The 23,989-nt window shown below is 51.8% G+C and overlaps 2 protein-coding genes across 2 annotated transcripts in view; one reads left to right on the forward strand and one right to left on the reverse strand.

Moving 5' to 3' along the window:
• CNDP2 (carnosine dipeptidase 2) overlaps nucleotides 1-23,989 on the forward strand; it is a 560,556-nt gene that overhangs the window by 494,847 nt on the left and 41,720 nt on the right. The gene's annotated exons all lie outside the window — the stretch shown is intronic.
• On the reverse strand, nucleotides 1,319-17,148 carry DIPK1C (divergent protein kinase domain 1C). The gene is made up of 5 exons (XM_077752732.1): nucleotides 17,135-17,148; nucleotides 16,954-17,068; nucleotides 7,672-8,220; nucleotides 3,170-3,334; nucleotides 1,319-2,126 (listed from the first exon to the last, which is right to left on the reverse strand). The coding sequence occupies exons 1-5, from the start codon at nucleotides 17,146-17,148 to the stop codon at nucleotides 1,908-1,910; spliced, it is 1,062 nt and encodes a 353-aa protein (XP_077608858.1). The 3' UTR covers nucleotides 1,319-1,907.

The raw sequence follows: 23,989 nt of genomic DNA on the forward strand, positions 1-23,989 counted from the left end.
TTTTGGTCTAAATGGACACGATCATTTTCCCTGCCCAGCCTGCTCTGCTGCCGGGCCAGGTGGCTCAGAGCCAGCGCTAACGAAGGGCTGTGATGCCAGGGTCAACCCACAGGAGACCCCTTTGCTGTCACAATGTGAAAGCCAACTGTTTTCGGAGCACAGACTGCAAAGCCCTTGCCCCTTATCTGGCAGCCGGCTTCGTGGAGGCCTCGCTCAGAGAGACCCCCCCCAGCCTCCGGTGGGCATGGAGCGGTGAGACCCTCAGCCTTCGGGGACCCACTGCAGACAGAGCGCTGGAGAATCGGGAGCCCCTGTTCCGCACACAAGAGCCCTCCCCTTTTCTTTTAGAAACTTCTAGTCCAAGGCCCGTGCATCTAACTCTAGGTTTAATGTATTTCTGCCACGGAAGTGACGGCCATGGGGTTTTCCTTCCTGCCAAAGGCTATTAACGCAGAGCAGGTCATTCATACACGCGATTAGAGGGCCCTTGAGGAAACTGAGTCATGTGAGAAAATGCCCGTGGTGCTGGGTGAGGACAGAACTGACCGCAGGTGACCACGGAGTGCAAACAGAGGTGCCCAGGAGTCACGGAACCCAGACCTGGTGGCCCCCCCCCACCGCTTCCTTGAGGCCAGGGCACGGCCTGGAGAAACGCATCCACACCAACACAAGAAGGTAATTTCCTGAGGTCTGGACCAGGAAGACACTGGTCAAGGAAGAGAGAAATAGCTTGGAATGTGTCCAGGCTGAGATTTTTTTGAACTTCAGATGAATCTGTCCTCTTCGACTTGCAAGCCATCAACAGGAATTCCTTTTCCTCCCTCAGCGTCCTTCTCGATTTACCTTTAGGGACACGAGCTGGTTACTAGTGGGGCACCTGCTATCTCCCGGGTGCGCGGTGGGAAGGAGTTCCCTCCCGGGGACGCCCGGCTGCTCCCCACGGGGTCACCCGCCTGTCCAGGGAGGGGACACGGTGTGCTTTCCGCGCCTCTGGTCTTTTGCAGGAGAGCCTTCCCGGGACTCTGCTGAAGGCACCCGCCAGACTGCGGCCTGGTGCCCGGGACGCGGTGTTCGTCCTCGAGACAGGCAGGCGCTGGCCTCTGAGCCTGTCCGGGGCCAACTCCCCTCATATTCTCCGGGGCAAGACCACGCGCCAGCGCTAACCAGCCTGCGTCTCCTGCGCGGAGGGCAAATGCACCCTGGCAGGCGATAAAATGCTCCCCCAGCACCCGATCCGTGACATCCATGGGCCCCTCAAATGAACACGGCTATACGCACACCCTCTCCTTACAGATTAGATCCGCATTAAAGATGCAACTTTTGTTTTCATGTATTTTATTCCAAAAGAAAGGCAGCTCCCCTTGGCTAGCGAGGCAGGCTGTCCTGGAGGGGAACCCCTTCCCCTGCCCCAGAGCCTCACAGGCTCCCTGCTGGTGCTCAGACTGGCACGTTCTCACACACTCGTGCACACATGCATGCAAGCACACCCGTGTGAACACCCACACTTGCTCATGTGCACGTGTGTGCACTTTTTAAAACGCGGGCACATTTGCAGCCAGGGCAGCTAGAGGCCTGTCGCTCTGACGGCTGAGCACAAACGTTCCTCAGAGTAACTGCACGGATATGTGCTGCTTCCAAATGGAAAAACACTGCACCTGCCTCCCTCATGTCACCTTTAAAGGGTGACAGGTCAGAGGCCAGGGAGGTGGCCTCAAACGGGAGCGAATCAAGCCAGGATGGGAGTGAAGGGCGCACATCCTGGCTGCTGGCGTGGGGTGGGGAGGGCATCAGAGATTTCACATTTCAGAAGGACCGCAGTGACACCTTGGGGTGTGCTCACTTGTATAGAGGAAGCATCCCTTTCCGGAAACAATGTAGAGGGAATCGACCCAAGGCCACGGGAGTGGCTACTTCTCTGCCTCCTGCAGTTCCCTCTGCGTGGCTTGGAGGAGGCGCTGAAGCTTCCAGAACACGTCGGGGGCCGCTCTTGGCGGGCTGCCGGCAGTGCCCCGAGGGTCTGCACATTCCTGCACCGCGTCCCGCAGCTGCAGCTGCAGCTGGACCGGGACGGCAGAGGTCCTGAGGCTGGAGGAGAACCAGTGGCGGAATATCTTGTCACAGATAACCTGAGGGAAAGGGGACAGAGGGCTAGTTCAGGGCTGCGAGCCAGCCCTGGAGGCTCCCCCGGCCCAAATGGACCGTGGCTCCTCCCCCACTCACCCCCTCGCCCCCCCTTCCTGGAGGCAGCCATCTTCGTGCCTTCCCATCAGGAACTTGAACCACACAGCCCGGGGAACAAGGTCCCACCCCCAGCCTCAGCAGGTGCAGAAGGGTCCCAGTCATCCAGTTCACTTCCAAAGACCAAAGGGAGCAGAAAGTCCTGGGCAGCAAGTGCTGCGTAAGGAGTAGCCCCTCAGCTGTGTGGCCGCATTGCTGAGGCTGGGCTTGCTCATGCATTCGTTGGTCATCATAACAAGCAACGACCCTCGGGTTGTTCTGAGGATCCAGTGATCCTCACAGTGACATGTGGTGAGAAGTAGTGAGCAAACATGATAGACTCAGATAATACTTTAAATTCTCCAGTTTTATGCTGGCGCACTTAGGAGTGTATTTTTATGAGTAAATACACGAGCGTCTGGAATTGAGTTTGGTCGGGAGTGAAGCAGGAGTTAATGTGGTCCTTTGTTGCACCCTGTCACCCAGCTAACGGGCACCACTCGCTGCATGATCCAGCCTTCCTTCTGCTGGCCTGAGAGCGACCCTTCCCACTTATGAAATGCCCATGTGTCAGTACATCTATCTCTGAAATTTAAAAAATTCTATTCCTTTGCTCTGTCAATCAGGGCAGGGATATATATATGTGTGTATATATACACATAGAGAGAGAGAGAGAGTGAAATTGTAAGTTAGAAGAGCAATACTTTAGGAGGAAATGGGGAGACGAATAATGGGCCCTGCTGGACACTCCCTCCATTAGACCCCCACGGGGTCATTCAGCCACCAGCACCATGGGACAGACAAGACAAATGACCACCCTGCCTCCCGATGTCCCTGTCCCCACGAGCACATCAAGCCCAGGTGGGTGGAAAGGTGGCCTGGGCCACAGCATGGTGGGCAGCAGCAGCCAGAGATGACACTGTCCCCTAGCCCACGCGGTGATGGCACTTACCTGCAGGTTGCTGTTGACTCTTTCTGCTCCACACCTGTGGACGTGCAGGTCACACTTGGAAAAACAGTCAAAGAAATTGCAGTCTTCGTCCCCCGTGCAATTCTGCTCGAGAATTTCCCTCATTTTGGGCTCAAAAAATGCCATATCCACATCGATGGCCACCACCTGTAACCAACCAGCACATGGCCATAAGAAGGACATCCGGGGACCGGCACATGGCTGTCACGGGACGCCTGGGGGCTGGCATGTGGCCATCACGGGGACACCCAGATACCAGCGTATGGCCGTCACTGGACGCCCGGGGACCAGCACATGGCCATCACGGGAACGCCTGGGGCTGGAGTGCAGCCCTCACAGGGACGCCCGGAGGCCATCGCATGGTGGTCACAAGGACGTCTGGGGGCTGGTGCATGGCCTCACGGGGACGCCCAGGGACCAGCACAGAGGGAGCAGGTGAACCTCTACTCTGCCTTAAGGCACCTGCAGATTGTGGGATCACAGAACTCTGCCTGCCAGAAGGAGGGGCCCCGGCCACGCTTGGGGCAGCAGGCTTCACTCACACTAGGGCCTGGCAGAGACCATACTGCAAGGCTTTCACTCCAGAAAGCGCTTTTGCCATCACTCCTGAAAGCCTGGGGTCTGGAACCATGACTACAAGTATCGCTTCTCAACTTTAAACATTTTTTCAGCTTTAAAAGTAGAATCTCTGAAATGTCTTAAAAATAAATGAATTCCCCCCGTTGCTTTGTCACGTTGGTCTCTGACCTTCAAGGGTCAGAATGATCAAAGCCGTGAGATACAGATAATTTATCTCCGTGAATGTAAGCTACAGAAGAAAACTGCCTTCAAGAGGCAGGTCCGTGGGTGTGCGGGTGAACACGGGGGGCAGGACCTATGGTGGCTATTTATGGCACATGTGTGACCTTCGCCAACCGGTTTTTCTACTGACTGGTCGGATGGGAACGTGGCTGGGAAAGGCAGCGTCAAAGCTCTTCAATTAGGTTTGATGCATATGGCCCCTGATCCAACAGCATCAAACACAAAATGCCACTGTCAGCATGAGAACATGATTGACCCCCTGGAATTTCAGATTTATCTTCCTGGCTTCAAACCAAACAGGCTTCAAAACCAGAAAAAGGAATAACATCTATATTATGCAGATTTTCCTCCACAACCTGAGTAGAAAAAAAAAAAAAAAAGCTGATCTCAAACTTGATAAAACCTAGAGTCTGCCCAAATCATGCAGCTCATAGCTTCAAGGTGTTACAAAAAGCTTTTGGAAGATTTGATGAATTTGATGGAGTCTGTGACATTTCACAAGCCTTCACAGGTCACCCTCCAAATATCAGCCCTTCCTCCTGCCTTTGGTAGCATCTCAAAAAAGATACATTTGTTGGGGTTCATGTCCTCCTCACCTTGGTGGTGTTGGGAGCTATGCTCCCCAGTTTGGGTTTTTGTTTTTCACTCCGGAATGATGCCAACAGGCAGTAAACTTTCTTGGGGATTATTCAGTCAGACACAAGAGGAAAAATAATTTTTTTCAAAATATATGGAGAATAATGAAAATAAAAACAGAAAACCCTTCCCTATTTAAGAGCTTTGCCTAATTACTAATTCAGGCACAGCACACAGAAATTATAATTTTAATCAATTTTCCCCATCTCATTATTTCATTGTTTACCTAGTTAATACACTAAAAATATAGTAAGCTATGCTCACAAATCTATTGTCTTTGTAAGTTATTATGGGAACTCCATGGTCTCTCCTCTTTCTGTACTTTATGGCAATCTCCCCAGCTTCCCCCCGGGCCCCTACTTGTGATTTCAGCTCCTTACAACTTCTTTCTCCCATCTCTGATTGCTCCCTTCTTATCTCCCAGGGAGAGCCAGATTTGTTTTTTAATGTTTAGTGTATAGCGTAGAATGGATTGCAGCTATTGTGAGCATAACACGATGCACCTAAAATAAGAACAGCAACCAAACCAACAGAGAAAGCCGAATAAGATTTCTTAAACAGAATCGGGAGAATCGTAACATCCTTCCTGCATGGAATGACTTAACTTCATCAAACTCCCTCCTGGCATCAGACTAGAAAGGGTTGAGAATTATGTCATTCTCCACCGCAAAGTGTGGCTCTGGGTAGGAAACATATCTGTTTGAAAGGAGCATTTGCAGGCAATGGTTTGGGGACACAAAGCAATGGTGTTTCCCAGCTGTTCCTTCGCAACCACTGGATAAATTCTCAGGATCTGTATGCGGGGACCCAGAGAAAGTGAATGACTGTGTGCCAGTCACCACGGCCCACCACTAGAGTGTCAGACCCAGTGCTGGGGTTGGGGGCGGAGGGGAGGCAGGGAATTCGCATTTCTAACAAGTTCTCTGGTCGCAGAGAACCAGAGAACCCTGCTGGGTCACATTTAAAGTTGTAAAATCATAGGTAAAGTTAACTTCTTGAGACTTAGCATGTAAGGAGGTCAATAATGCCAGGGTTAGCCAAGAAGGACCCTCTGTCCTTCTTCCTCTTTCTCCCCCGAGCAAGAGCTCAGGCAGAGGTAAGGGTCTGTGCACCCCAGCACAGTCCACAGGGCACAGTGTGGGGCCGGGTTGAAAGTGTAGCCGTTATTTCATTGAACAAATATTTCCTGCCTATGTGAACAAGATCCTGGAAGGCACAACTCTGGTGCAGTGCACAAGCCAGCAACATGCCATGCTGCCCTTTCCCCCAGGGAAGACCCGTCAGCCCTGCCTCCTTCCTGCAGCCTTTTCTGGAACCTAGCCCAGACAGCCCCTCAGTTCCCTCAACTGTTACTGCCTGTTGAGTTCCACTCGCTGACCCTCCAGAACACTTGCTGGATGAATAAATGGGTGTCAGATGAGAACGGGCCCCATAACTGCCAAAGCCAATGGCTGTGAGTGGACACTCGATGCCTCTTTTCCCAGGGCCTTGGGGTGTCTGCGTTCCCAGGATTTCTCTGAGAAAGAGAACGGTGGTCCTTCATGTCCACTACATAAGCCTTCTGCCCATGAACTAGGGAAGCCTTGGCTGGGATCTCAACTCCAAAAATACGCTGTGAGAGTCCTGGGCTGCCCCTCCCCTTCACCGCCCATACCATGTCTAGAGGTCTCACGGAGCCCAGGGAATTGCAGACGGAGCTGAGCTCGCCCAGAGCTCACCACCCAGAGTGCAGACCCTCCAGGAGCCTCCCAGACCCTTCTGGAACCTCTCAGCTCTTTCCCTTCTACAGTTTGAGCCACGCCCAGCTTATCAATCCCTCTGGGGCAGCCGGGGACAGGGCATTAGGACAAAGCAGTTTGGGCAAGTCGCCATGATGCTCTTCCCAGTGACAAAGGCTTGGTTGGAAAAGTGGTTTACACGGGGGCAAATTTCGTTTCTCGATTTCAGGCTGTTGCCGGAAGGCACGCCCATGCCACCTGCCACAGAAGCAGCCCTCGGCTGGCAGCGGGAGCACCCTCCTGTGCTCCTTTCTGTTTCTCACCGGGGCGAAGAGTGCTGTTTGGCCATGAGGCAGCACCCTCAGCGGCCAGCCCTCCGGTGTGGTTCCATTGTTGGCCTGGCCATTCACCGGCCGGCACAGAAAAATGTACAAGCTAAATGACTGCAGCTTCGGGGGGAAGGGGGCCTGGGACACAGCCCCCTCCCTGTGCCCACCCCACCCCACACCTACTTCTTCTGAAGTGCTCCCTGCACTTGACCCTGCACAGGGCAAGGACGCATCAATGCGACACACGGGTTTAGCCAGTTGGGGGGAAGCGGGAGGGGGTAACCTCCTCATCAAACACTGAAGTCCCTCCTGCCGCTGCTTCTCCAGCACGTTTAATTCCACGAACGCCTGCACCGCCCAGAGCAGGGGACGGACTTCACCCGCCGCTGCAGGTGTGGAGCCAGGTGCTCTCACCTGGGCAGGGTTTTCCCTCGTAGAAGATGCCAAAACTCTACTTGTCCCTCTAGAATCCTACGCACGGAAGGGAAACCAGCTACGACCTCTCCAGGAAGAAAGGACCAGAAAAAGTCTTGCAGTATCGCAGAACACGGGTGCTCTGAAAGCAGCAGCCCTCAACCGGCCACTGTACAGAAGCCCCCAAAGGCCACCTTTCCTTGTCATCCTTCGTGCCTCCGCCTGTCCTGAAGGTGGTTTTCTGACTCAGCAAGAACTTGCTTCCGAATTAGCCTAAGATGCAGCTGAGCTGCTTTGGAGAAGCCAGAGCACCATTAGGAAGGACACACCTTCCCCTGCTGGGCCCTCCACCCCCACCAGGCGCCTTACCTCCTAATTCCCGCTCCTGGTTGGGGTGGGGTGGGGGCGCAAGGTGCACGCGTTCTTCAAACTCTCTCATCAACACCCAGAAAGGAGGTGGTATGGCAGGTCTCGGTTGTCCAGGCTAGAAGGTTCTGGAGGGTTCAGTGTTCCCGCATGACTTCAGAAACCTCTCCTGGCTTCTCCCTCCCCCACATGGCACGCACGCCCTCCCCAAGCCACTCACCGTGAAGTCACTCCTGATGGCGAAGTTCTCGGGCTTGACGTCGCAGAGGTGGAGGCGGTGGGAGAAGTCATCATCAAAGTGCCTCACCAGGTCCAGGAAGCTGAGCGCCATGTCGCTGATGGCCTTGGCCTGGGCGCCCGCGGCCCCGTCCAGGGGGAAGAGGGTCCTATGGCGGGGGCTGCCCGCGGCCAGGTACTCCACCGCGTAGAAGTGGCCGCAGGAGCCCAGCACGGGCGGCGCGTGCNCCAGGCTGCCGTTGGGCAGCTCCAGGCCCAGCGCGCTCCTGACCTCGCCGGCCACCAGCAGCAGCAGCTCGGCCTCCGGGAAGTCCTGGCCGCCGTCGGCCGCGTCCTCGGCCAGGCTGAGCGGCTCGAAGCTGGAGAAGGCCTCCTCCTTGGACTTGAGGATGACGGGCCGGCCGCGCCAGTCCGCCTGCAGCACCTTCTTGCCCCGCTCGTAGTACAGGCAGCGCCGGTAGCGCAGCGTCCCGGCCACACACAGGTCCTCACAGAGGTCCCCCGCCAGCGCCCCGCCCTCGAACTCCTGGCACTGGAAGGAAGGGGACACGCGATCACAGGGCGGGAGGGGCCGGGCCGTCCCTGCAGGCCAGCCCCGCACTCGGACGCCCCCAGGCAGCCGCTGAGAGAGACCGCTCGCGCTACTTGGGTAGGTGAGTAAGGAAGCCAAGGGGTTAGTCTCTCGAATCTATCACCTGATTCAAGGAGGCCCAGGCCTGGAGAGTCAGGACAGCGGAGGCGAGAAGCGCCCCCCCCACCCCCATCCAGCCCCTTGATGCTGGGAAAGCCTTGCGCCTGCGGGCTCTCAGTTCCCTCAACTGTCCTTCCCGCCCGGCCACGCGGTCGGGCCGCCCCGGGGAGCTTTGCACCCCACCATCCGGGAATGGCGGAGTCAGAGCCCCGACCCCTCCCTCCTGCGGGCCTGGTCCCCCAGCCTGCTGCTTCCACACCCTGCAGTGCGGCCTGCGGGGCCGGCTCTGGAAGGAGTACAGAGGTGCGGAGGGGAAGCCGCCCGGGGAAACAGGAGACAGCAGGGGCCTCGGGAAACAGGAGACAGCAGGGGCCTCGTGGGTGGAGGCGTCAGCGGGGCCGGAGAGGGCACAGGAGCTGCAGGGGGTACGTTCTAGAAGTGCAGGGCGCGCTCTGTTCCTGGCGGCGGTGCAGGGGGCCAGGGGCCCTCAGACGGGCGTTTCTCCAAAACTTGAGCAGCTTGGTGTGGGTTCCATGCGGGGGACCCGGTGACCCCCCAGCACATTACAAACACCCCCCGAGAAGATGGTCCCGGGGGCCCGGGTGTGGTCCTGCTGGACCAGGTAGGCGGGGGAGGACGGAGCTGAGTGCGATGAAGGACTGGTGCTCTGCTCCTTTCCTTTCAGTTCCTTCTCTTTTTTTCATCTTTCAGGAAACCGACGGCCCTAGCCCCACTCCTGCGAGGAGCTGAGCAGATGCTCTAAGGCCACCCGCTCCCCCCCATGTGCGTCCCCCTCCACATGGGCACATGCAGGCCTCCCCTCCCCTAACTTCCACAGCGCCTTAAACGAGGGGGTCGCCCAGTCCTCATCAGGTGATGAGACAAGGGCAGGACCGACACGTCGTCTTCCGCACTCTGTCTCGTGCCCACAGGGTGCCCAGGGTGCTCAGAGCCACGAGCTGCAGCTACTGAGCCGCACCGTGCAGACAGTGTGGACGTGGCCGGGAGCCACACGGCACGGACCCTGGCCTGGCTGTGCCGCGACATCCTGAGCGGCTGCCCCGCTGCCCTGAACCTCCGCTCCCTTCCCTGCATCACACTGTCTGCCTCCCTTGCTCGGTTTCGGGCAGGCTGAGTGGGAGAGAGGCTGTGGAGGCCATTAATGTATTCAAGTGCAAGGCACCACGAGATGCTCTCGAATGGCGGCCGGGTCCATAGTTCCGGAGACTGAGGTCGCCCACGCTCTCGGCGTTGTACTATAAGCGGCTCAAAGTCAGACAATGTTCTCCCAATGCCTGGATGTGGACAATCCCAACATGCAAAAAGCTCTGAAAACTACAACCTTTTCATGACTCTCTGAGCCTCACGTGGAATCAAAACCCAACCGAACAGTCTGCAGGGCCTCGACCTGGTGTGAGTTCGCGTACACCGCGCTGCAGAATTATTAATTTGTTTGGTTACTGGTTTTGCCTCATATGCAAAATATAAGGTATATGCTCCATGTTAGCCTTCCGATGCTCCAAAACGTGTGAATTTGAAAACATATGCCTGGCCCAAAAGTATTAGGAAAAGGATTGGGGACTTCATAAATACTCTAGTTTAATTGTTCAAAGCACACATTACCAAAATGCTTATTAGAAAGAAATATTCCGGGGCACCTGGGTGGCTCAGCTGTTTAAGCGTCCGACTTTGGCTCAGGTCATGATGTCTCTGTTTATGAGTTCAAGCCCCGCTTCGGGCTCTCTGCTGACAGCTCAGAGCCTGGAGCCTGCTTCAGATCCTGTGTCTCCCTCTCTCTCTGTGCTGCTCCCCCTCTCATACTCTCTCTCTCTCAAAAATAAATAAACTTTAAAATTTTTTTTAAAATAAAGAGATATTCCCAGTTCTTAAAAGAAGTAAGTGAATCTTCGGGACCGTTTCAAGCAGTAGCAGGAGAAGAGCCTGGAAGACCCAGGCCACACCATGTGACCCGACCCCGCGGCTTTCTGCTGAAAGAGTCTCCTGGGAGCTATTTCTCCCCTTGTGGCCTTTCCATCTCGGTGTGTCATACTGGGTGGTGGGTGTGTCACACTCGCCAAGCCCCGGCGGCCTGGGCCTGGTGGTGAATCTGCCCCAGGGCCTGAGTACCACCTGCTGCTGGGGCTGCCTTTCTGTTTTTGGAAAACAGACACCTGTAAGGAAGCTGTGTTAATAAACACCCACACAACTGTTCCAAACACACTCCACGCTATGTTCATCTTTAACGTATTTAACGTAACACAGTGTTGGCAAAATGCCATCCTTCTAATTCCAAGGCTTGGGGTCAAGAACCGAGTATTGAAAGCACAGGACCCGTTGAGTCACTCACTGTCTGCTTAGAATTGCTTCCATGTCACCCCTTGTAAGAAAGCGGCATGAATGGGGCTTCCCTGAGACCTTTCGGTATCCTCGCAGGGGGGCAGTGGGGATGAAAGGGTTAAGCGGTCTAGCCAACCAGGACTGGAAAGGCTGTGAATGATGGAAATAATGTGCGGCACTCATTTTACTTGTAGTTTCTCTCCTACTCTATCTGGAGTTTACAGAGTCTCACATTTCTTCAGTAAATCTGATCAGAGAATAAAAACTTCTTTTGATTTTCTCATAAAGCCCTCAAATTCCTCTTTAGGTTTAGGTATGACATCCAAAATTATTTGATTAAATTCCGTAACACTTTTAGAGCGTTGTCACATTTATAACTTGATCAAAAGCGCTCTCGTATGAAGTACAGCACAGATCAAGAAAAGCAGGTGACGGAACCGGTCCGGCGGGAGGAAGGTCCTGAGCTGATAGAAGGGAGAATCGCTGCATGGTGCGTGGGGCGCAGGGAGGGCATCAGCTGCGATGGCCCAGGGCTTTACTTTCATCCGGAACTGCTCCTGGCCAGGAGACACACCTGTGGGCCAGGAGGACCCCCCCATTCCTCGAGACTGGGAACAGCCCCAGGCAAGGACTTGCTGCTTTCAGCCACTTCCAGCCACCTTCAAATCAACAATGCCACTCTCTCTCCCAGCTTAACCCAGCCGTCAGCTCAGCCACTATCCGCTACAGGTACCAGGCTCAGGAGTTCACAGAACAGTGGTGGCTGCCTTCCAAACTCATAAAGGACAGCAGCGTGTGACCTGTGCAGGATAGGTACAGTCAGCCGTGGCTCCGAGCAGACTGGGTTTGTCTCCCAGCTCGCCACCACCCCCCCCTCCTCCCCCCACCCCGCCTAGTTTCCAGGTCTGTAGCATGGGATGCTGATACGGTGTCACAGGAGACCTGTGAAGGTCAACCAAGGTCACAGGTGAGAGGACCTGGTCATCTCAGTGAAGGTTACTTCTCGCCCACCCTTCCGCCCGGATGGTGGGGAGTGGGGAGGCTTCTTAGAGAGCGCCTCCTGAGCTCAGTGTCGAAAGCAGGTGTGCAGGGCAGACCTGGAGACAGAGGCAAGCACCTGTGTGTGATAGAGGGAGGTGGCCTCGGACGGAAAATGCCATGTCTCTGCCTGACAAAAATGCTTCTGGGCTGCAAGTGCCAGACTGACCTTCCCAGGGAGACAGCCCACCTGCCCCTGGGGCTCCTCACCTCTGTCCCCGCCCCCAGCCCTCCACGCACCACACTCACCTGCACTGTCCTCTCCCCCAGCGGCCCCCACAGCACAGTGTCCTCTACAAAACTACCCTGTGGAGATGACATGGAGTTCAAATCAAACGAAAGCCTCTACAATTTTGCCCTTACAAATTTGGACGGCAATTCCAAACAGAAGTTATGAGGCATTTTGAACAACGGAATAATCATCGAATTGGGCATAGAGCCTATCGGTTTTGGAGGGAAATATTGGGGAACATTACTTTGGGCTGTTTTCTTTTCTTTTTTATTTTTAATGTTTTACTTATTTCTGAGAGAGACAGCGTGAGCAGGGGAGGGTCAGAGAGAGAGGGAGACACAGAATCTGAAGCAGGCTCCAGGCTCTGAGCTGTCAGCACAGAGCCTGATGCGGGGCTCAAACCCACGAACTGTGAGATCATGACCTGAGCCGAAGTCAGACACTTAACCGACTGAGCCACCCAGGCGCCCCTGGGCTGTTTTCTGAGCTTAGCACACTGAGGTGTAAGTGTACATCCTGCGTGGCTGACAGCCTGTGGGGAGGTGGTGTCGGGCATCTCAGAGGCCAGGGAGTGGAACGGGGTGGCCAGAATCCCAGAGGGCCCGGCCAGCCGCCATTGGTGAGGTCTCAGGTTTATGCCCTAACTTCCGGTGCGCCAGTCACCTGGTTCATCCTAGAGAGAGTTTGCATTAGAGCAGGGTACACACGGCGTGGTTATTACAGAGCTGATCTTCCCCATCAGCCCTCATGAGGATGTAGATTAGCCATTTCAGCTCCTACTCTCTTATGCAGCATGTGCAATTCCTCCACGTGGCTATGCTGGTTACCAGGGTTGGAGTGAGTCTTCAGGATCTTTTTTCACATCTGAGCCTCCTAAACACAGAGAAAGAACTAATCTAGCACTTAAAAAATAATGAACTTAGCGAGGTGTCTGGGTGGCTCAGTCGATTGAGCTTCCAACTCTTGGTTTCAGCTCGGGTCATGATCTCAGGGTTCATGGGTTTGAACCCTATGTTGGGCTCTTCGCTGACAGTGTGGAGCCTGCTTGGGATTCTCTCTCCCCCCTCTCTCTGTGTCTCTCCTCCGCTCTCTCTCGTTCTTTCAAAAACAAACCTTAAAAAAATAAACAAGATACAAAAAAACAGTGAACTTAAAGTACAAACTGCAAGTTTACAAGCTAAATAAAAATTGCCATTATGTTAGAGACAATAGTGACATTGCTTTACGTGTCATGTGTCTTACTGAAGTAGCTATTTTTTAGCTCCACAAAAGCAGTTTATTCACTTTAACTCAATTTTAAAAATCACTTTTCTCTGCACACGAGGGGGTGCTGCCAGCGTAAAGACAGGTACAACCCTGTGCTCAAATGAGTGCACATACAAAATCCACAGGTATCACATTTAAAAAAAGTAATAAAGTCTCCTTGCAGCTGACTGGCATTTGGTGATTATTTGAGCTCGCAGTGGGTTGGCGTTTCTAGACTACATGCACGCGTACAGACGCACGCTGTGGAATTCCCAGGTCTGGTGGGAAGCATCTCAGAGGCTGTTGATTAGAATCTCTTCAGCATCTCTCATGTTCTCAGGCAAAAACAAAACCTGTCTGCTCTAGTCTGGGAAGCTGTTGACAGGGTCCCGGAGGTCATGCCTAAGGGCTGGGCTTTCTTTTGTGTGTCTGTTCTTGTTTTTAAGGAGCACTAAGTCCCCATGGGTTGAGCAACATACCCCATGATAGAATTCCTCCCCTGAGCAGTTATCTGTCCGTTGCAAAATCTCAGAGCACTTAGCCAGTCCACTATCCAACCCTTCTTGGCCCCTGGGTATGCCCTAGAAGATACACATCACAAACATGGCCAAAGCACTTGGGAAAATAGAATCCTTCCCTCCTATAAAATCTTTCTGGATGCCATAGTCCCACTGGGGCCATAGGTTTCTTTCACAGCAAAGAAAGATAAGCCTGCCCTGTGAAAAAGCAATCTCTACTGTAGGCAACGGAATTAAATAGCATCAAGACCTAAAGAGCCAACAGGGATTTAGCTTTCTAAACCACAGAGCCTGTGGGAATATTTTTGAGATGCTTTGACAATGATATGCTACGGAAGGGTAAGAGTATGCAGTTGTCGTTTAGGGTTTTCATTACTGGGGAAGCCACCTATTGCCCCGGAGTCTTGGCTACCAAAGTGCACAGGGTCACGCACAGGCTCCATGACACACTCGGTGCACGAATCAGGATACTTTACCTCTGTGGGGCGTGGTCTGGCCATCTCTGAACTGAGGACGGTAAGAGCCCATACCTCCAGGGGTTGTGCAGGGGCATCTCTCTGCGGCTGTGCGAAGGCCTCTACCCGCAGAACCGGGGCTCCAGACTTGTCAATAACCAGACACCGTGTAAGGCTCGCCAGCCCGGGGTGGCCCCTGACACAGCTCGCTGGAAAAGAAGGGCTCTAGAAACCTCGCGGACAGGCTAAAGAGGGCTTACGATGTCTTGATTATGAGATGTGCTGAAAAGCCACGGCCCGGAGGAGCGCGGCAGTCTGACTCAAAAAATGCAAAGCTGGAAGACTGACGGCTCAACTGCTTGGAACAATTCCCACCGGCTCTTCCAGCGCCCCCTCGTCCAGGACCCCCTGNGGCGGGCATTCACCGTCTCCGCCAGGGAGGGAGAGGGCTCCCTGCGGCTCCCCCTGGGCTTCGTATTCAGAGGGAAAGCTAATGAGGGTCTGGAGAGCAGTCAGAAACATAGCAGCCAGTTTTCTTATGAAGGACAAAAGCCAGGCAGGATGAATTGAAAGTGCCTGGGAGCCTAGAGACAGAGGGTCCATTCAGCTGGCGTCCCAGGGAGGCCGCAGCGCCAGCCTCCGCGCAGCGGCCAGGGCACAGGGGAGGGGGGTGCGGGGCCCCGCTGNGAGTGGGGTGCGGAGCCCCGCTGTGCCGCGCCAGCCCTGTTCGAGTTCAGAGTGTCCTGGGGGACGGTGAGCCGCGTGCTGAGTGGGGCTAACAGGAGCGCACATCCAGAATGGAGAAGGTAGCAGGGCTGGGCAGGGAGAGGAGAGAAGGCCAAGCCCAGAGCACGTGTAAGACATAATGGCCTTGAGCAGGGCGGCCGGATGACACTCCCCAAAAACTCAGTTCACTGAGACAACGTCAGATGAACTTCAGGGAGACAGACAGAGGCGGTATTTCGATTCGTTCTTTTGGCAAGAGGCAGGATGAGAAGCTTCAGGAACAGAGTCAGTCTCTTCAGCTTCATGTCAGACTAAAGTGACCCCAGATGGCTGCCATTGGAGATATATTGGCAGAGCCTCTAACCAGAATCGGTTTTGATTTATGGGCTGGAATGCTGGGAAAGTTATGATTAGCAATTACCTAAATTATATTAGGCCATATAATTTCCATTAGTCCTTTTTCCACTTAACCAAAGATAAATAAATGAAAATAGCATTTTTATTTTAATGTAAAAGATTATGGTATTATTCTTTTATTGTATTATTTTTGTAAATAGCTCTTCCATCCTGGCTACTCTATTTTCCTTCATTAAAAGTAGTCAGTTTCCCTAAAAACAGAGGGGCTGCAGAGGGGGAAGCCTTTGTAAGTGAAAGGGATTTTCTTTTCTTCTTTAAATTTTTTTTAATGTTTTATTTATTTCTAGGAGAGAGAGAGAGAGAGACAGCGTGAGCAGGGGAGGGTCAGAGAGAGAGGGAGTCACAGACTGAAACAGCCTCCAGGCTCTGAGCTGGCAGTTAGCACAGAGCCCGACACAGGGCTCGAACCCACAAACCACGAGATCATGACCTAAGCGGAAGTCGGACGCCTAACTGACTAAGCCACCCAGGCGCCCCTGTGAAAGGGATTTTCATATAGGCTGAGAAAGTCGATGAGTTGTTACAAGTTAAAGAAAACTTGACAGAACTTTAGTGTCAGGGTCCATCCATGGCTGATAATGGATGGGTGACTGGTAGACGGGATGCAGGGAATCCGTGGTGAGGGTCTTACGTGCATTATGCTGAGTTCATGATGACACATGTCAGAGTCAATTAGAATACGATTTCTTTTAGTTTGTATGTTTCACTCACTTCTTTAATTTTCCCAGTCTCACTTAAAAAAATTTTTTATAAATCTTTAGGCTCTGAAGTTTTGAAAACCTACACTCTCAAAACACCCAGTCGTCTGTAAGCAATCGCTCTGTAAACTTCCCATGTGTCTTTTTCTTTTTTTGAAGATTTCTTAGAAAATAGATAATTTTTCATAGCAAATGCTTCGATGGGCACTGTTTTAGGAAGCGAACAATCGCTTAAGAAACCAACGGGACAGAAGCTGCCGCTGTCTTCACCTTTTTGGCTTTCCCTTCGGGGATTCCTACCTTTAATCGAGTCTCCTAAAGCGCATACTCTTCCCGGCCAAACCAAGAGACTGGGGAGCACCCAACGTTTGGAATCGGCGAAAGGAGCATCTGGGACCCAGGGCGCAAGGCAGCCTGCAACGGAGGCCGAGCCTCCGACCGCCCGGCCCGGCTGGGACCCCTCAGGCCCACCCCCTGCGGAGGAGCCTGCGTNCCCGCCTCCCCCCGGGAGCCTCCCACCCCCCACCGCCGTGACCCAGGACGACAGAAAACGAGAGTCCTTTCCAGGCACAAAGAGCGCCACGCTCTTTAAACGTTTCCGCTTACCCCTCGGCCAGGAGACCCTGTCGCCGAATGTGTCTAAATCGTATTTATATGTGTTTGTAGCATCACCTGGGGGAGCAGGCTTCCGCGTTCAGACCCCAGTCGTGGTGTAACACGGGGGGCGCGCGGGCCAACGGAGCGCGCCAGGCTCCGCCCGCCCTCTCCACCCCTCCTGCGCCGCCGCCGCTCCTTCGTAAAAGCCTTTCTCCCCCAAGGAGAGAGGCCCAGGGGGGTGTCCCAGGAGGTGTTCGGTCACAGCTGAAGGCCCCTCAAGGGTGCCCGGCCCCAGCGACTCTTGCTGTCACCTTAAAAGCTCGTGCCCCGCGTTTTCGGTGCCAGGTCAGGGCAGGTGGCTCTCCTGCCTGCTCTGTGCCTGAATGTCCGTTCCTGACGGTAGGAAGCACCGGAGCTACAACTGCCCTGATAAACCCGCTGTGATTATCCCTGGGGAACTGGCTTCTTAGCCTCGCCTCTTCTGCAACTCACCCATTAACCTTCATGGCTCCATGGTAGAAGTTTCTAGAAAGTTGTGAAACATAAAATCAACAAATATCACCAAAGGAGCACTTTAGGATCAGGGCAAATATTCCCTAACGCAACAGACACTGGGATCTGGGGACCCCTTGGTCCCCCGATGCCCCGGGCTCCTTCTGTACGAGCTATGCCCGACCCCGCCCTCCTCCGCAGAGCGCACCGGACAGAAGCTGGCTGCATCAGAACTTGGTTGTCTCATTTCAAAATAGTTGTGGAGCCCAGAAGGCTCCCCAGAATATTGCTTCCAAATCCCGACTTGATGGTGTAAAGTTGATTCCTTTTCCCACGAATTTGGGGCTGGGGGCAGGGATAGAAAGAAGAATGAGGTAAAGGCACGTGCACACTTATCCTTTACAACATGTGAATAAAAATCACAGACGGGAAGCAGAACTTGCGATCGAAGTTAACAACATTAGGATCTGCAAGGCAGCTTTTACTTCTCTGTAAGTTTTTTAAAATGTCAGTCACACTTCTTTTGGCATTTTTAAAGGGAAAAAAAACCACAGGAACAAAATTATAACCCCACAATAGAGAGATCCTTTAAATATTCAGCATTGTTTTAACACAGAAGTTACCGTACTCCCTAGACCAAAATAAAATCCTCAGAATTCAGGACTTGGGCAGGCTCACGTATGGCTGGGCAGTTTGCACACTGCACAAAGCCAAGGAGAGGTGGATGGGGCTGAAGTTCACCGGAGCTCAGCTCACCATACCCTTTCCCCAGAGGGTCCCATGGAGGAGGCTTTTTAAATTATTTTTTTTTATTTATTTCTAGGAGAGAGAGAGAGANGATCATGACCTAAGCGAAAGTCAGACGCTTAACCGACTAAGCCACCCAGGCGCCCCTGAAAGGGGCTTTTTTGCGTAGTCACATGAAGGTGCTTATAGGCCAGCTGGGCCCTTCATACCAGAGAGATTCCCCTAGAGCTGCAAACAACAAACAAACAAATAATGGATTGAACAACAGAATGTGAAGCTTTGGCCTCATGAACAAAGAAAAGCAAGTGAGGTCTCCTCTCCCGGGAGCCCTGCCTGCCTCGCAAGCTGCTCCCATCAGCCCGGGCTCTGCAATTATGCTGCGTGGTTCAGGATGACTGGCAGCCTGTGGCAGCGGCCGGGCCAGGGTCTGCAGGTCACGAGTTCGGGGACAGGCAGAGCTGGGGAGGGGCTTGGCCCAGTGCCTGCTTCCCATCAGGCTGATCTGAATAGGCTTTGACTCCTTAAGAAAATGGTATGAAACCCAACTCCCTTAATCACACTATGAAAACCAGCTCTAATATTAGAAATGGCCGCGCACAGTGACCCCTCCGGTCTTGCTGCAATCGTGCAGAAATCCACAGGGTAGTTTTCCTCCGCCTTGAAGGAGACGGCTATTGCGCTCTGCATACCAGCCAGACGAAAGTCCGCAAGCAGGTGAAAGGCGCCTGTGTTCCAGAGTCCAGGACCCACGCTCCGAACCCAAGCCTCCGGCACCCAGCACAGCAGAGTGGAGGAAACTATGTGATCAGGGGTCGCTTGCTTTATCAAGCACTTAGACTGGACTGTATTTATTCATTTATTTCTTCCATTAGACTAGAGGCTACTTGAGGGTAAGCACTGTGTCTTATTTTATGTTGTAATCCCAGCACCTGGTTATTATTATTGCTCCTGAAGTCTGGTGCCTGATGTAAGGGAGCATCTGCTGAAGAAATGAGCGGAATATGCAATTCTAGTGTTTCCTCTGAAAGGGCAGAAAACGTTGAGCACCCTGTGGAATTTTTCTTGGGAAAGTGTTTTTCACACATAAATATTTCTTTCTGATTTCTTGAGGCTAAATTGAGCAATCCAGACACATCACAGGGTGAAGAATATGTTTGAACATATCCTTTGGGCTCTGAACTCCTCTGTTGACAGTTGAAGTTGTCACTGAGAAAGGAGTATGAACATTTTCCTTGTAGGTCATTACTGGAAAAAAAGGTAAAATTCTATAGTTTTCTGACTCTGATTATACTAGATAAATAGGCTTAGGAGTGCATGATTCTATTACTTTCCACACACATTGAGATTATAAAAGTATTTTTCTTCCTGAAAGGACTTGGATGACAGCAATTATGTCTGCTTTTATATAGTACTTGATACGTTCACACACGTTAGCTCGTACGATTCTCTGAGTGACCCGGGAGGGTGGATTGAGTGAATGCCACTATTCAATACTTCATAGAAAAGGGCCTGACCTGTTTTATAGGGTCTGTTAGTGGCGGTGACAGTGCTACTGCTTCTGGGTGTGATCTAATTCCTGTTCTGATGCTGGAATAGCCCACTCTAGAAGTGAGAGTGTAAAATGTTCTATACATGTCACAATCGTTTGTTGAAGTATCCTGCCACAGGCCAAGAATGTTTCAAACATTTGTTGTCTTTACCAGTTATCATTGGAACATGATTTTAACTCATGCTTTCCTCCATTCTGTCTCTGTTTCCCATCTCAGCAGTAGCTGCCATATTTGCCCGATGGTGAGATACACAAAAGGGGAGGCCATCTTTCAGAAGGAGCTGTGTTTCTGGGCACTTGTTACGGGGTTATGGGGTAAGGGAGGGGAAGCCCAAAGAAACTAAGGGATAGTCCAACTTCTCACCACAAACTGCAAGTTCATGACTTGAGCCGAAATCAAGAATCTGACGCTTAACTGACTGAGCCACCCAGGTGCCCTGAGATCAGCCGTACTTCTAAAATACATGTTTTGCTTGGAGAGGAAGGAGATGCTATTGGGCCAGTCTGGGTGGGAGATCAGGGGTAGGGCTCTCTGGGAATCCTTGACAACCAGCAGCCAGCATTCCGGGATGTGAACAGACGGAGGTTAGGATGGTAAGAGAAAGCACGGCTTCTTTTGCAATCTTGCCGAGAGCCCTCAGATCATATGGTTTATAAAGCTCACTACCCGTTTTACCTTAACTTAAGAGAATCAAGCATCCTTGAAGGGTCAGGCAAAGCTGAGGCATCAGGATGTCCCTTACAACACACGTTAGAACAGCAAGTTGGAAGTAACCCCATTGTGTATCGTAGGGATTGGTTAGGAAACCTCCATCGCGCATACGTGGAAAATGTATCATGTCATCAGAAACTGGGCCAGGAAGTCCATGTTGACAGAAGAGGTGTCACAGAAGGTGTCATTTTTCCCCTCCCTTGTTATCACACTTCCCATGTTTCCTTGGGGAATCACACCCTCTCCCACTCAGTCTCTAGGGTTGGTCTCCATCGACAGGGACGGGCTTGAGACAAAGCTGCTAAGAAAAGTAGCTCCTTCCGCACCAAGAGGGGTGAAGCCCCAACGGGCCACTGAGGGCCAAGAGGACTCCATTATTGTTGGATCTGGCGGAGAAGAAAGGGCTTCTTTCCCCTGAGATGGCCAAGGTCTGCAGATGCACGCATCAGGGACAACTGCAGGGAGAATATGCTAGAAAATAAGGCAGCCTTCAGGAAGGATTCCTGAGGCCTTCATTTGAGCACCTGACTCTTCAGTTACCCAGTGCATAAATTCCCTTTGTGGCTCAACCAGTTTGGGTTACGTTTCTGTCATTTACAACGGAAAGATTCTCAACCAGTACAGACACTCATGATATAACACTGAGAGAAGACTCGGGTTTTAAAACATTTTGTCCCATTTTTAATGCATGCCGTATATTTTTGCATGTACACAAAAGCGTATGGAATGAGACATCAAATTGTTTACACTGTTGTCTCCAGATGGAGGAGGGACAGGTGATTATTTTTTTATTTTTATTGTCAAGTTTTTAACTTGATTTAAGATAGCCATGTATTTTTTGTGTAGTAAAAAAAAATGCATTATTGTTTAAAGAGAGGAATCACTGGAGGAGAAGCAAACATCAGAGTTCTGGAATCCATAGCTTCTGATCTCATCAGCTGCTGTGATGCTGGGTGTCTAAGAGTTGCAGCCGTGGGCCACCCTGAACCACTTTGTGAGTGCTATTTCTTCATCTTCTGTGGCTTCCCAACCATGCTAATTTTTCTATAATACTGCTTAACATGGTAGGAGTTCATTTTCACCATCCATCCATCCACTCATCCATGTATCCATCCATCCATCCCCCCACCCATCCATCTTTCCATCTATCCATCCATCCATCCATCCTTCCATCCACCCATTCTCCATCCACCCACCCATCCATCCATCTATCCATGCATGCATGCATCCATACATCCATCCTATAAGCACCACTACCTGGGTGTCAAAGATGTTGAATTAAAAGTAACAGGGTGTCAGCCCTCCTTTGGTGGGAACAGATGCTCTATAACATGGGATTCTCTGCAGAAGGAAATGCTGTATCTCCGCTCCTCTCTGTGCCTTCCTGCCACCCAGGTCCCCCAAGGGAACCTGCCAGAAGACAGGTCTGCATCTGTTGTTGCCATACCTATGCTGATCCCAGGATCACCTGCTAGGTGTTGCACTCCAGGCTTCCTCAAGGACCTTGAAAGGACTTGACTGTGAGCCATGGTGATGGAGGGGCTGCTGGCCAAGCCACGGGATTATATCATTTTTTCTCTCTTTCATCTTTGTCATTTTCCAGGGGCAAGAGGAAATATCTCATCATCTGCCCAGAACAGTGACAATGGCTCTTGCCCCTCTTGATTCTTGCCCATCTAGGAAACATAATTTCCTCCATTCTAATGGCAGGCAGCTGGGGCGCCTGGGTGGCTTAGTCGGTTAAGCATCCGACTTTCGCTTAGGTCACGATCTCACGGTTCGTGGGTTCGAGCCCCGCGTCGGGCTCTGTGCTGACTGCCAGCTCAGAGCCTGGAGCCTGTTTCAGTCTGTGACTCCCTCTCTCTCTGACCCTCCCCTGCTCATGCTGTCTCTCTCTCTCCTAGAAATAAATAAAAAACATTAAAAAAAAAAGAAATAATGGCAGGCAGCCTCCTAGATCACACACCCTGCACACCACATGTTCTCAGATTGCTGCATTATAGTCAGCATCCTTATTTCTTAACAGATTTATTGAAGCATAATTTACTTACCATAAAGTTTCCTCAGTTACAGGTGTATAATTCAATGATTTTTGCTAAATTTACAGTCGTGCAACCATCACCGCATCCAGTTTGGAGCGTTTCTGTCACCCTGGAAAGATCGCTCTTGCCTGTCTACATTCACTGCCTGTTTCCATCCCCAGCCCCAGGTGATCACTAATCTGCCCCATAGATTTCTTTTTCTAAATATTTCATATAAATAGAATCATATAAGAGGTGTCTTTCCCACCCAGCTTCTTTCACTTAATTCAGTGTTTCTGAAGTTCATCTATGTTGTAAACATATTAGTCCCTCATTCCCTTTCTGTTACTGGACAGCATCCCACTCTCTGGACCTGCCTCATACTGTTTATCTGTTCATCCGCTGATGGACATCTGGGTGGTTTCCACCTTTTGGCTCTTGTGAATAGTACTGTTTTGAACAGGTATGTACATGTCCTTATATGGACATATGTTTTCATTTTACTCAAATGCCTGAGAATGGAATTGGTGGGTCTCATGATAAATTTATATTTACTGTAAGAAACTGCCAAATGGTTTTTGAAAGTGGTGGTGCCATTTTACATTCCCGTCAGCAATGCACAAGGATTCTAGCTTGTCCATGTCCTCGCCAACACTTGTTACGTTGGTAAGGGCCATTGCCGTGGATGTAAAGTGGCCTTTCATTGTGATTTTGAGGTTGATTAGGCATTCACCTAATCAAGAATCTTTATTTTTATTTTCAATGACCGGAAGTGGGCGATGATATATGTAACCTTCACTATCCTGTAAGTAGGTCCTTTACTGATAGAATCACATCTTAGAACCTGGAGCCCAGGTTCTCTCTTCTTTGTGGCACTGACTGGTTGGAGGTTGTGGAAAGAGCCTGCATGAGCAAGGGAACCATGGCTTGTCATGTCAGTGGAGCTGAAGCCCGAGAAAGTGGAGCACTGTGTCCTCTGTAGTTGCTACGGGAATTCAATTCCATGGGACACACATGAACAGTCTTGTTTGTCGGTCTTAGAACACCAGCGATATTGGTTAAGGTCAGTGAGTTGAGACACTACAGGCACTCGGCATTATTTCCTGTACCATTTTGCATGTGATACATCCAGAAGCACTCACTGCAGTCTCTGCTGTGCGATTTTGCCAATGGCTTTGTTGTTTGTTAAGATCGACCAGAAGTCTTTGCACAGAATGAATCACTGTGTTCCCTACAGGGCTCGCCTGGGTTTATGAGTCTCTGGGGTTTCCTAACCACCTACAGCCGCGCCACATTGTTTAGGACAAACTTTAGGAAATTTCTAACCCTTTTTGGCCTCTCTTCTCATATTTTCACTTCAACTCAAGACGCAGCTGCTGGTTGGGATGTCCCTCTGGGGCAGGGGGAGGGATGGGAATGGCCCCACGGATGCCGTCCCTCTCCGCCCCGCCCTGCACCTTTTTCCAGCCGAAGCTTTGCACACAGTGCCTCGTGTGAGCGCCTGTGAAGGATCCGCATCGAGGCCACTCTGTTCACACGGAAGCACCTCCAGGAAAAAATGTATCGAGCTCTTTGGCAGAGAGGCTCTTACACCAGGGTCCTTAAGAAAGGGGGACATTCCGGAATTTATTTCCCTTTTGGCAAATGACATGCAACTCTTTGCCCAGAGCGAGCCTGAAATAGTCTGCAGCTCTGTTTGCCTAATTAAGTGGGTCTTTTTCACCACGGATGAAAGGAGAAGGCTCTCAGCTCGACTCTCTGATGGGCCCAGCTTGTTAAAATCAGAGAAGCTGACTGGCTGTGGTAACTTTACCAAATCAATGCCC

Source organism: Crocuta crocuta, unplaced genomic scaffold (assembly GCF_008692635.1).
Source record: "Crocuta crocuta isolate KB4526 unplaced genomic scaffold, BGI_CrCroc_1.0 scaffold101, whole genome shotgun sequence".
NCBI lineage: Eukaryota > Metazoa > Chordata > Mammalia > Carnivora > Hyaenidae > Crocuta > Crocuta crocuta.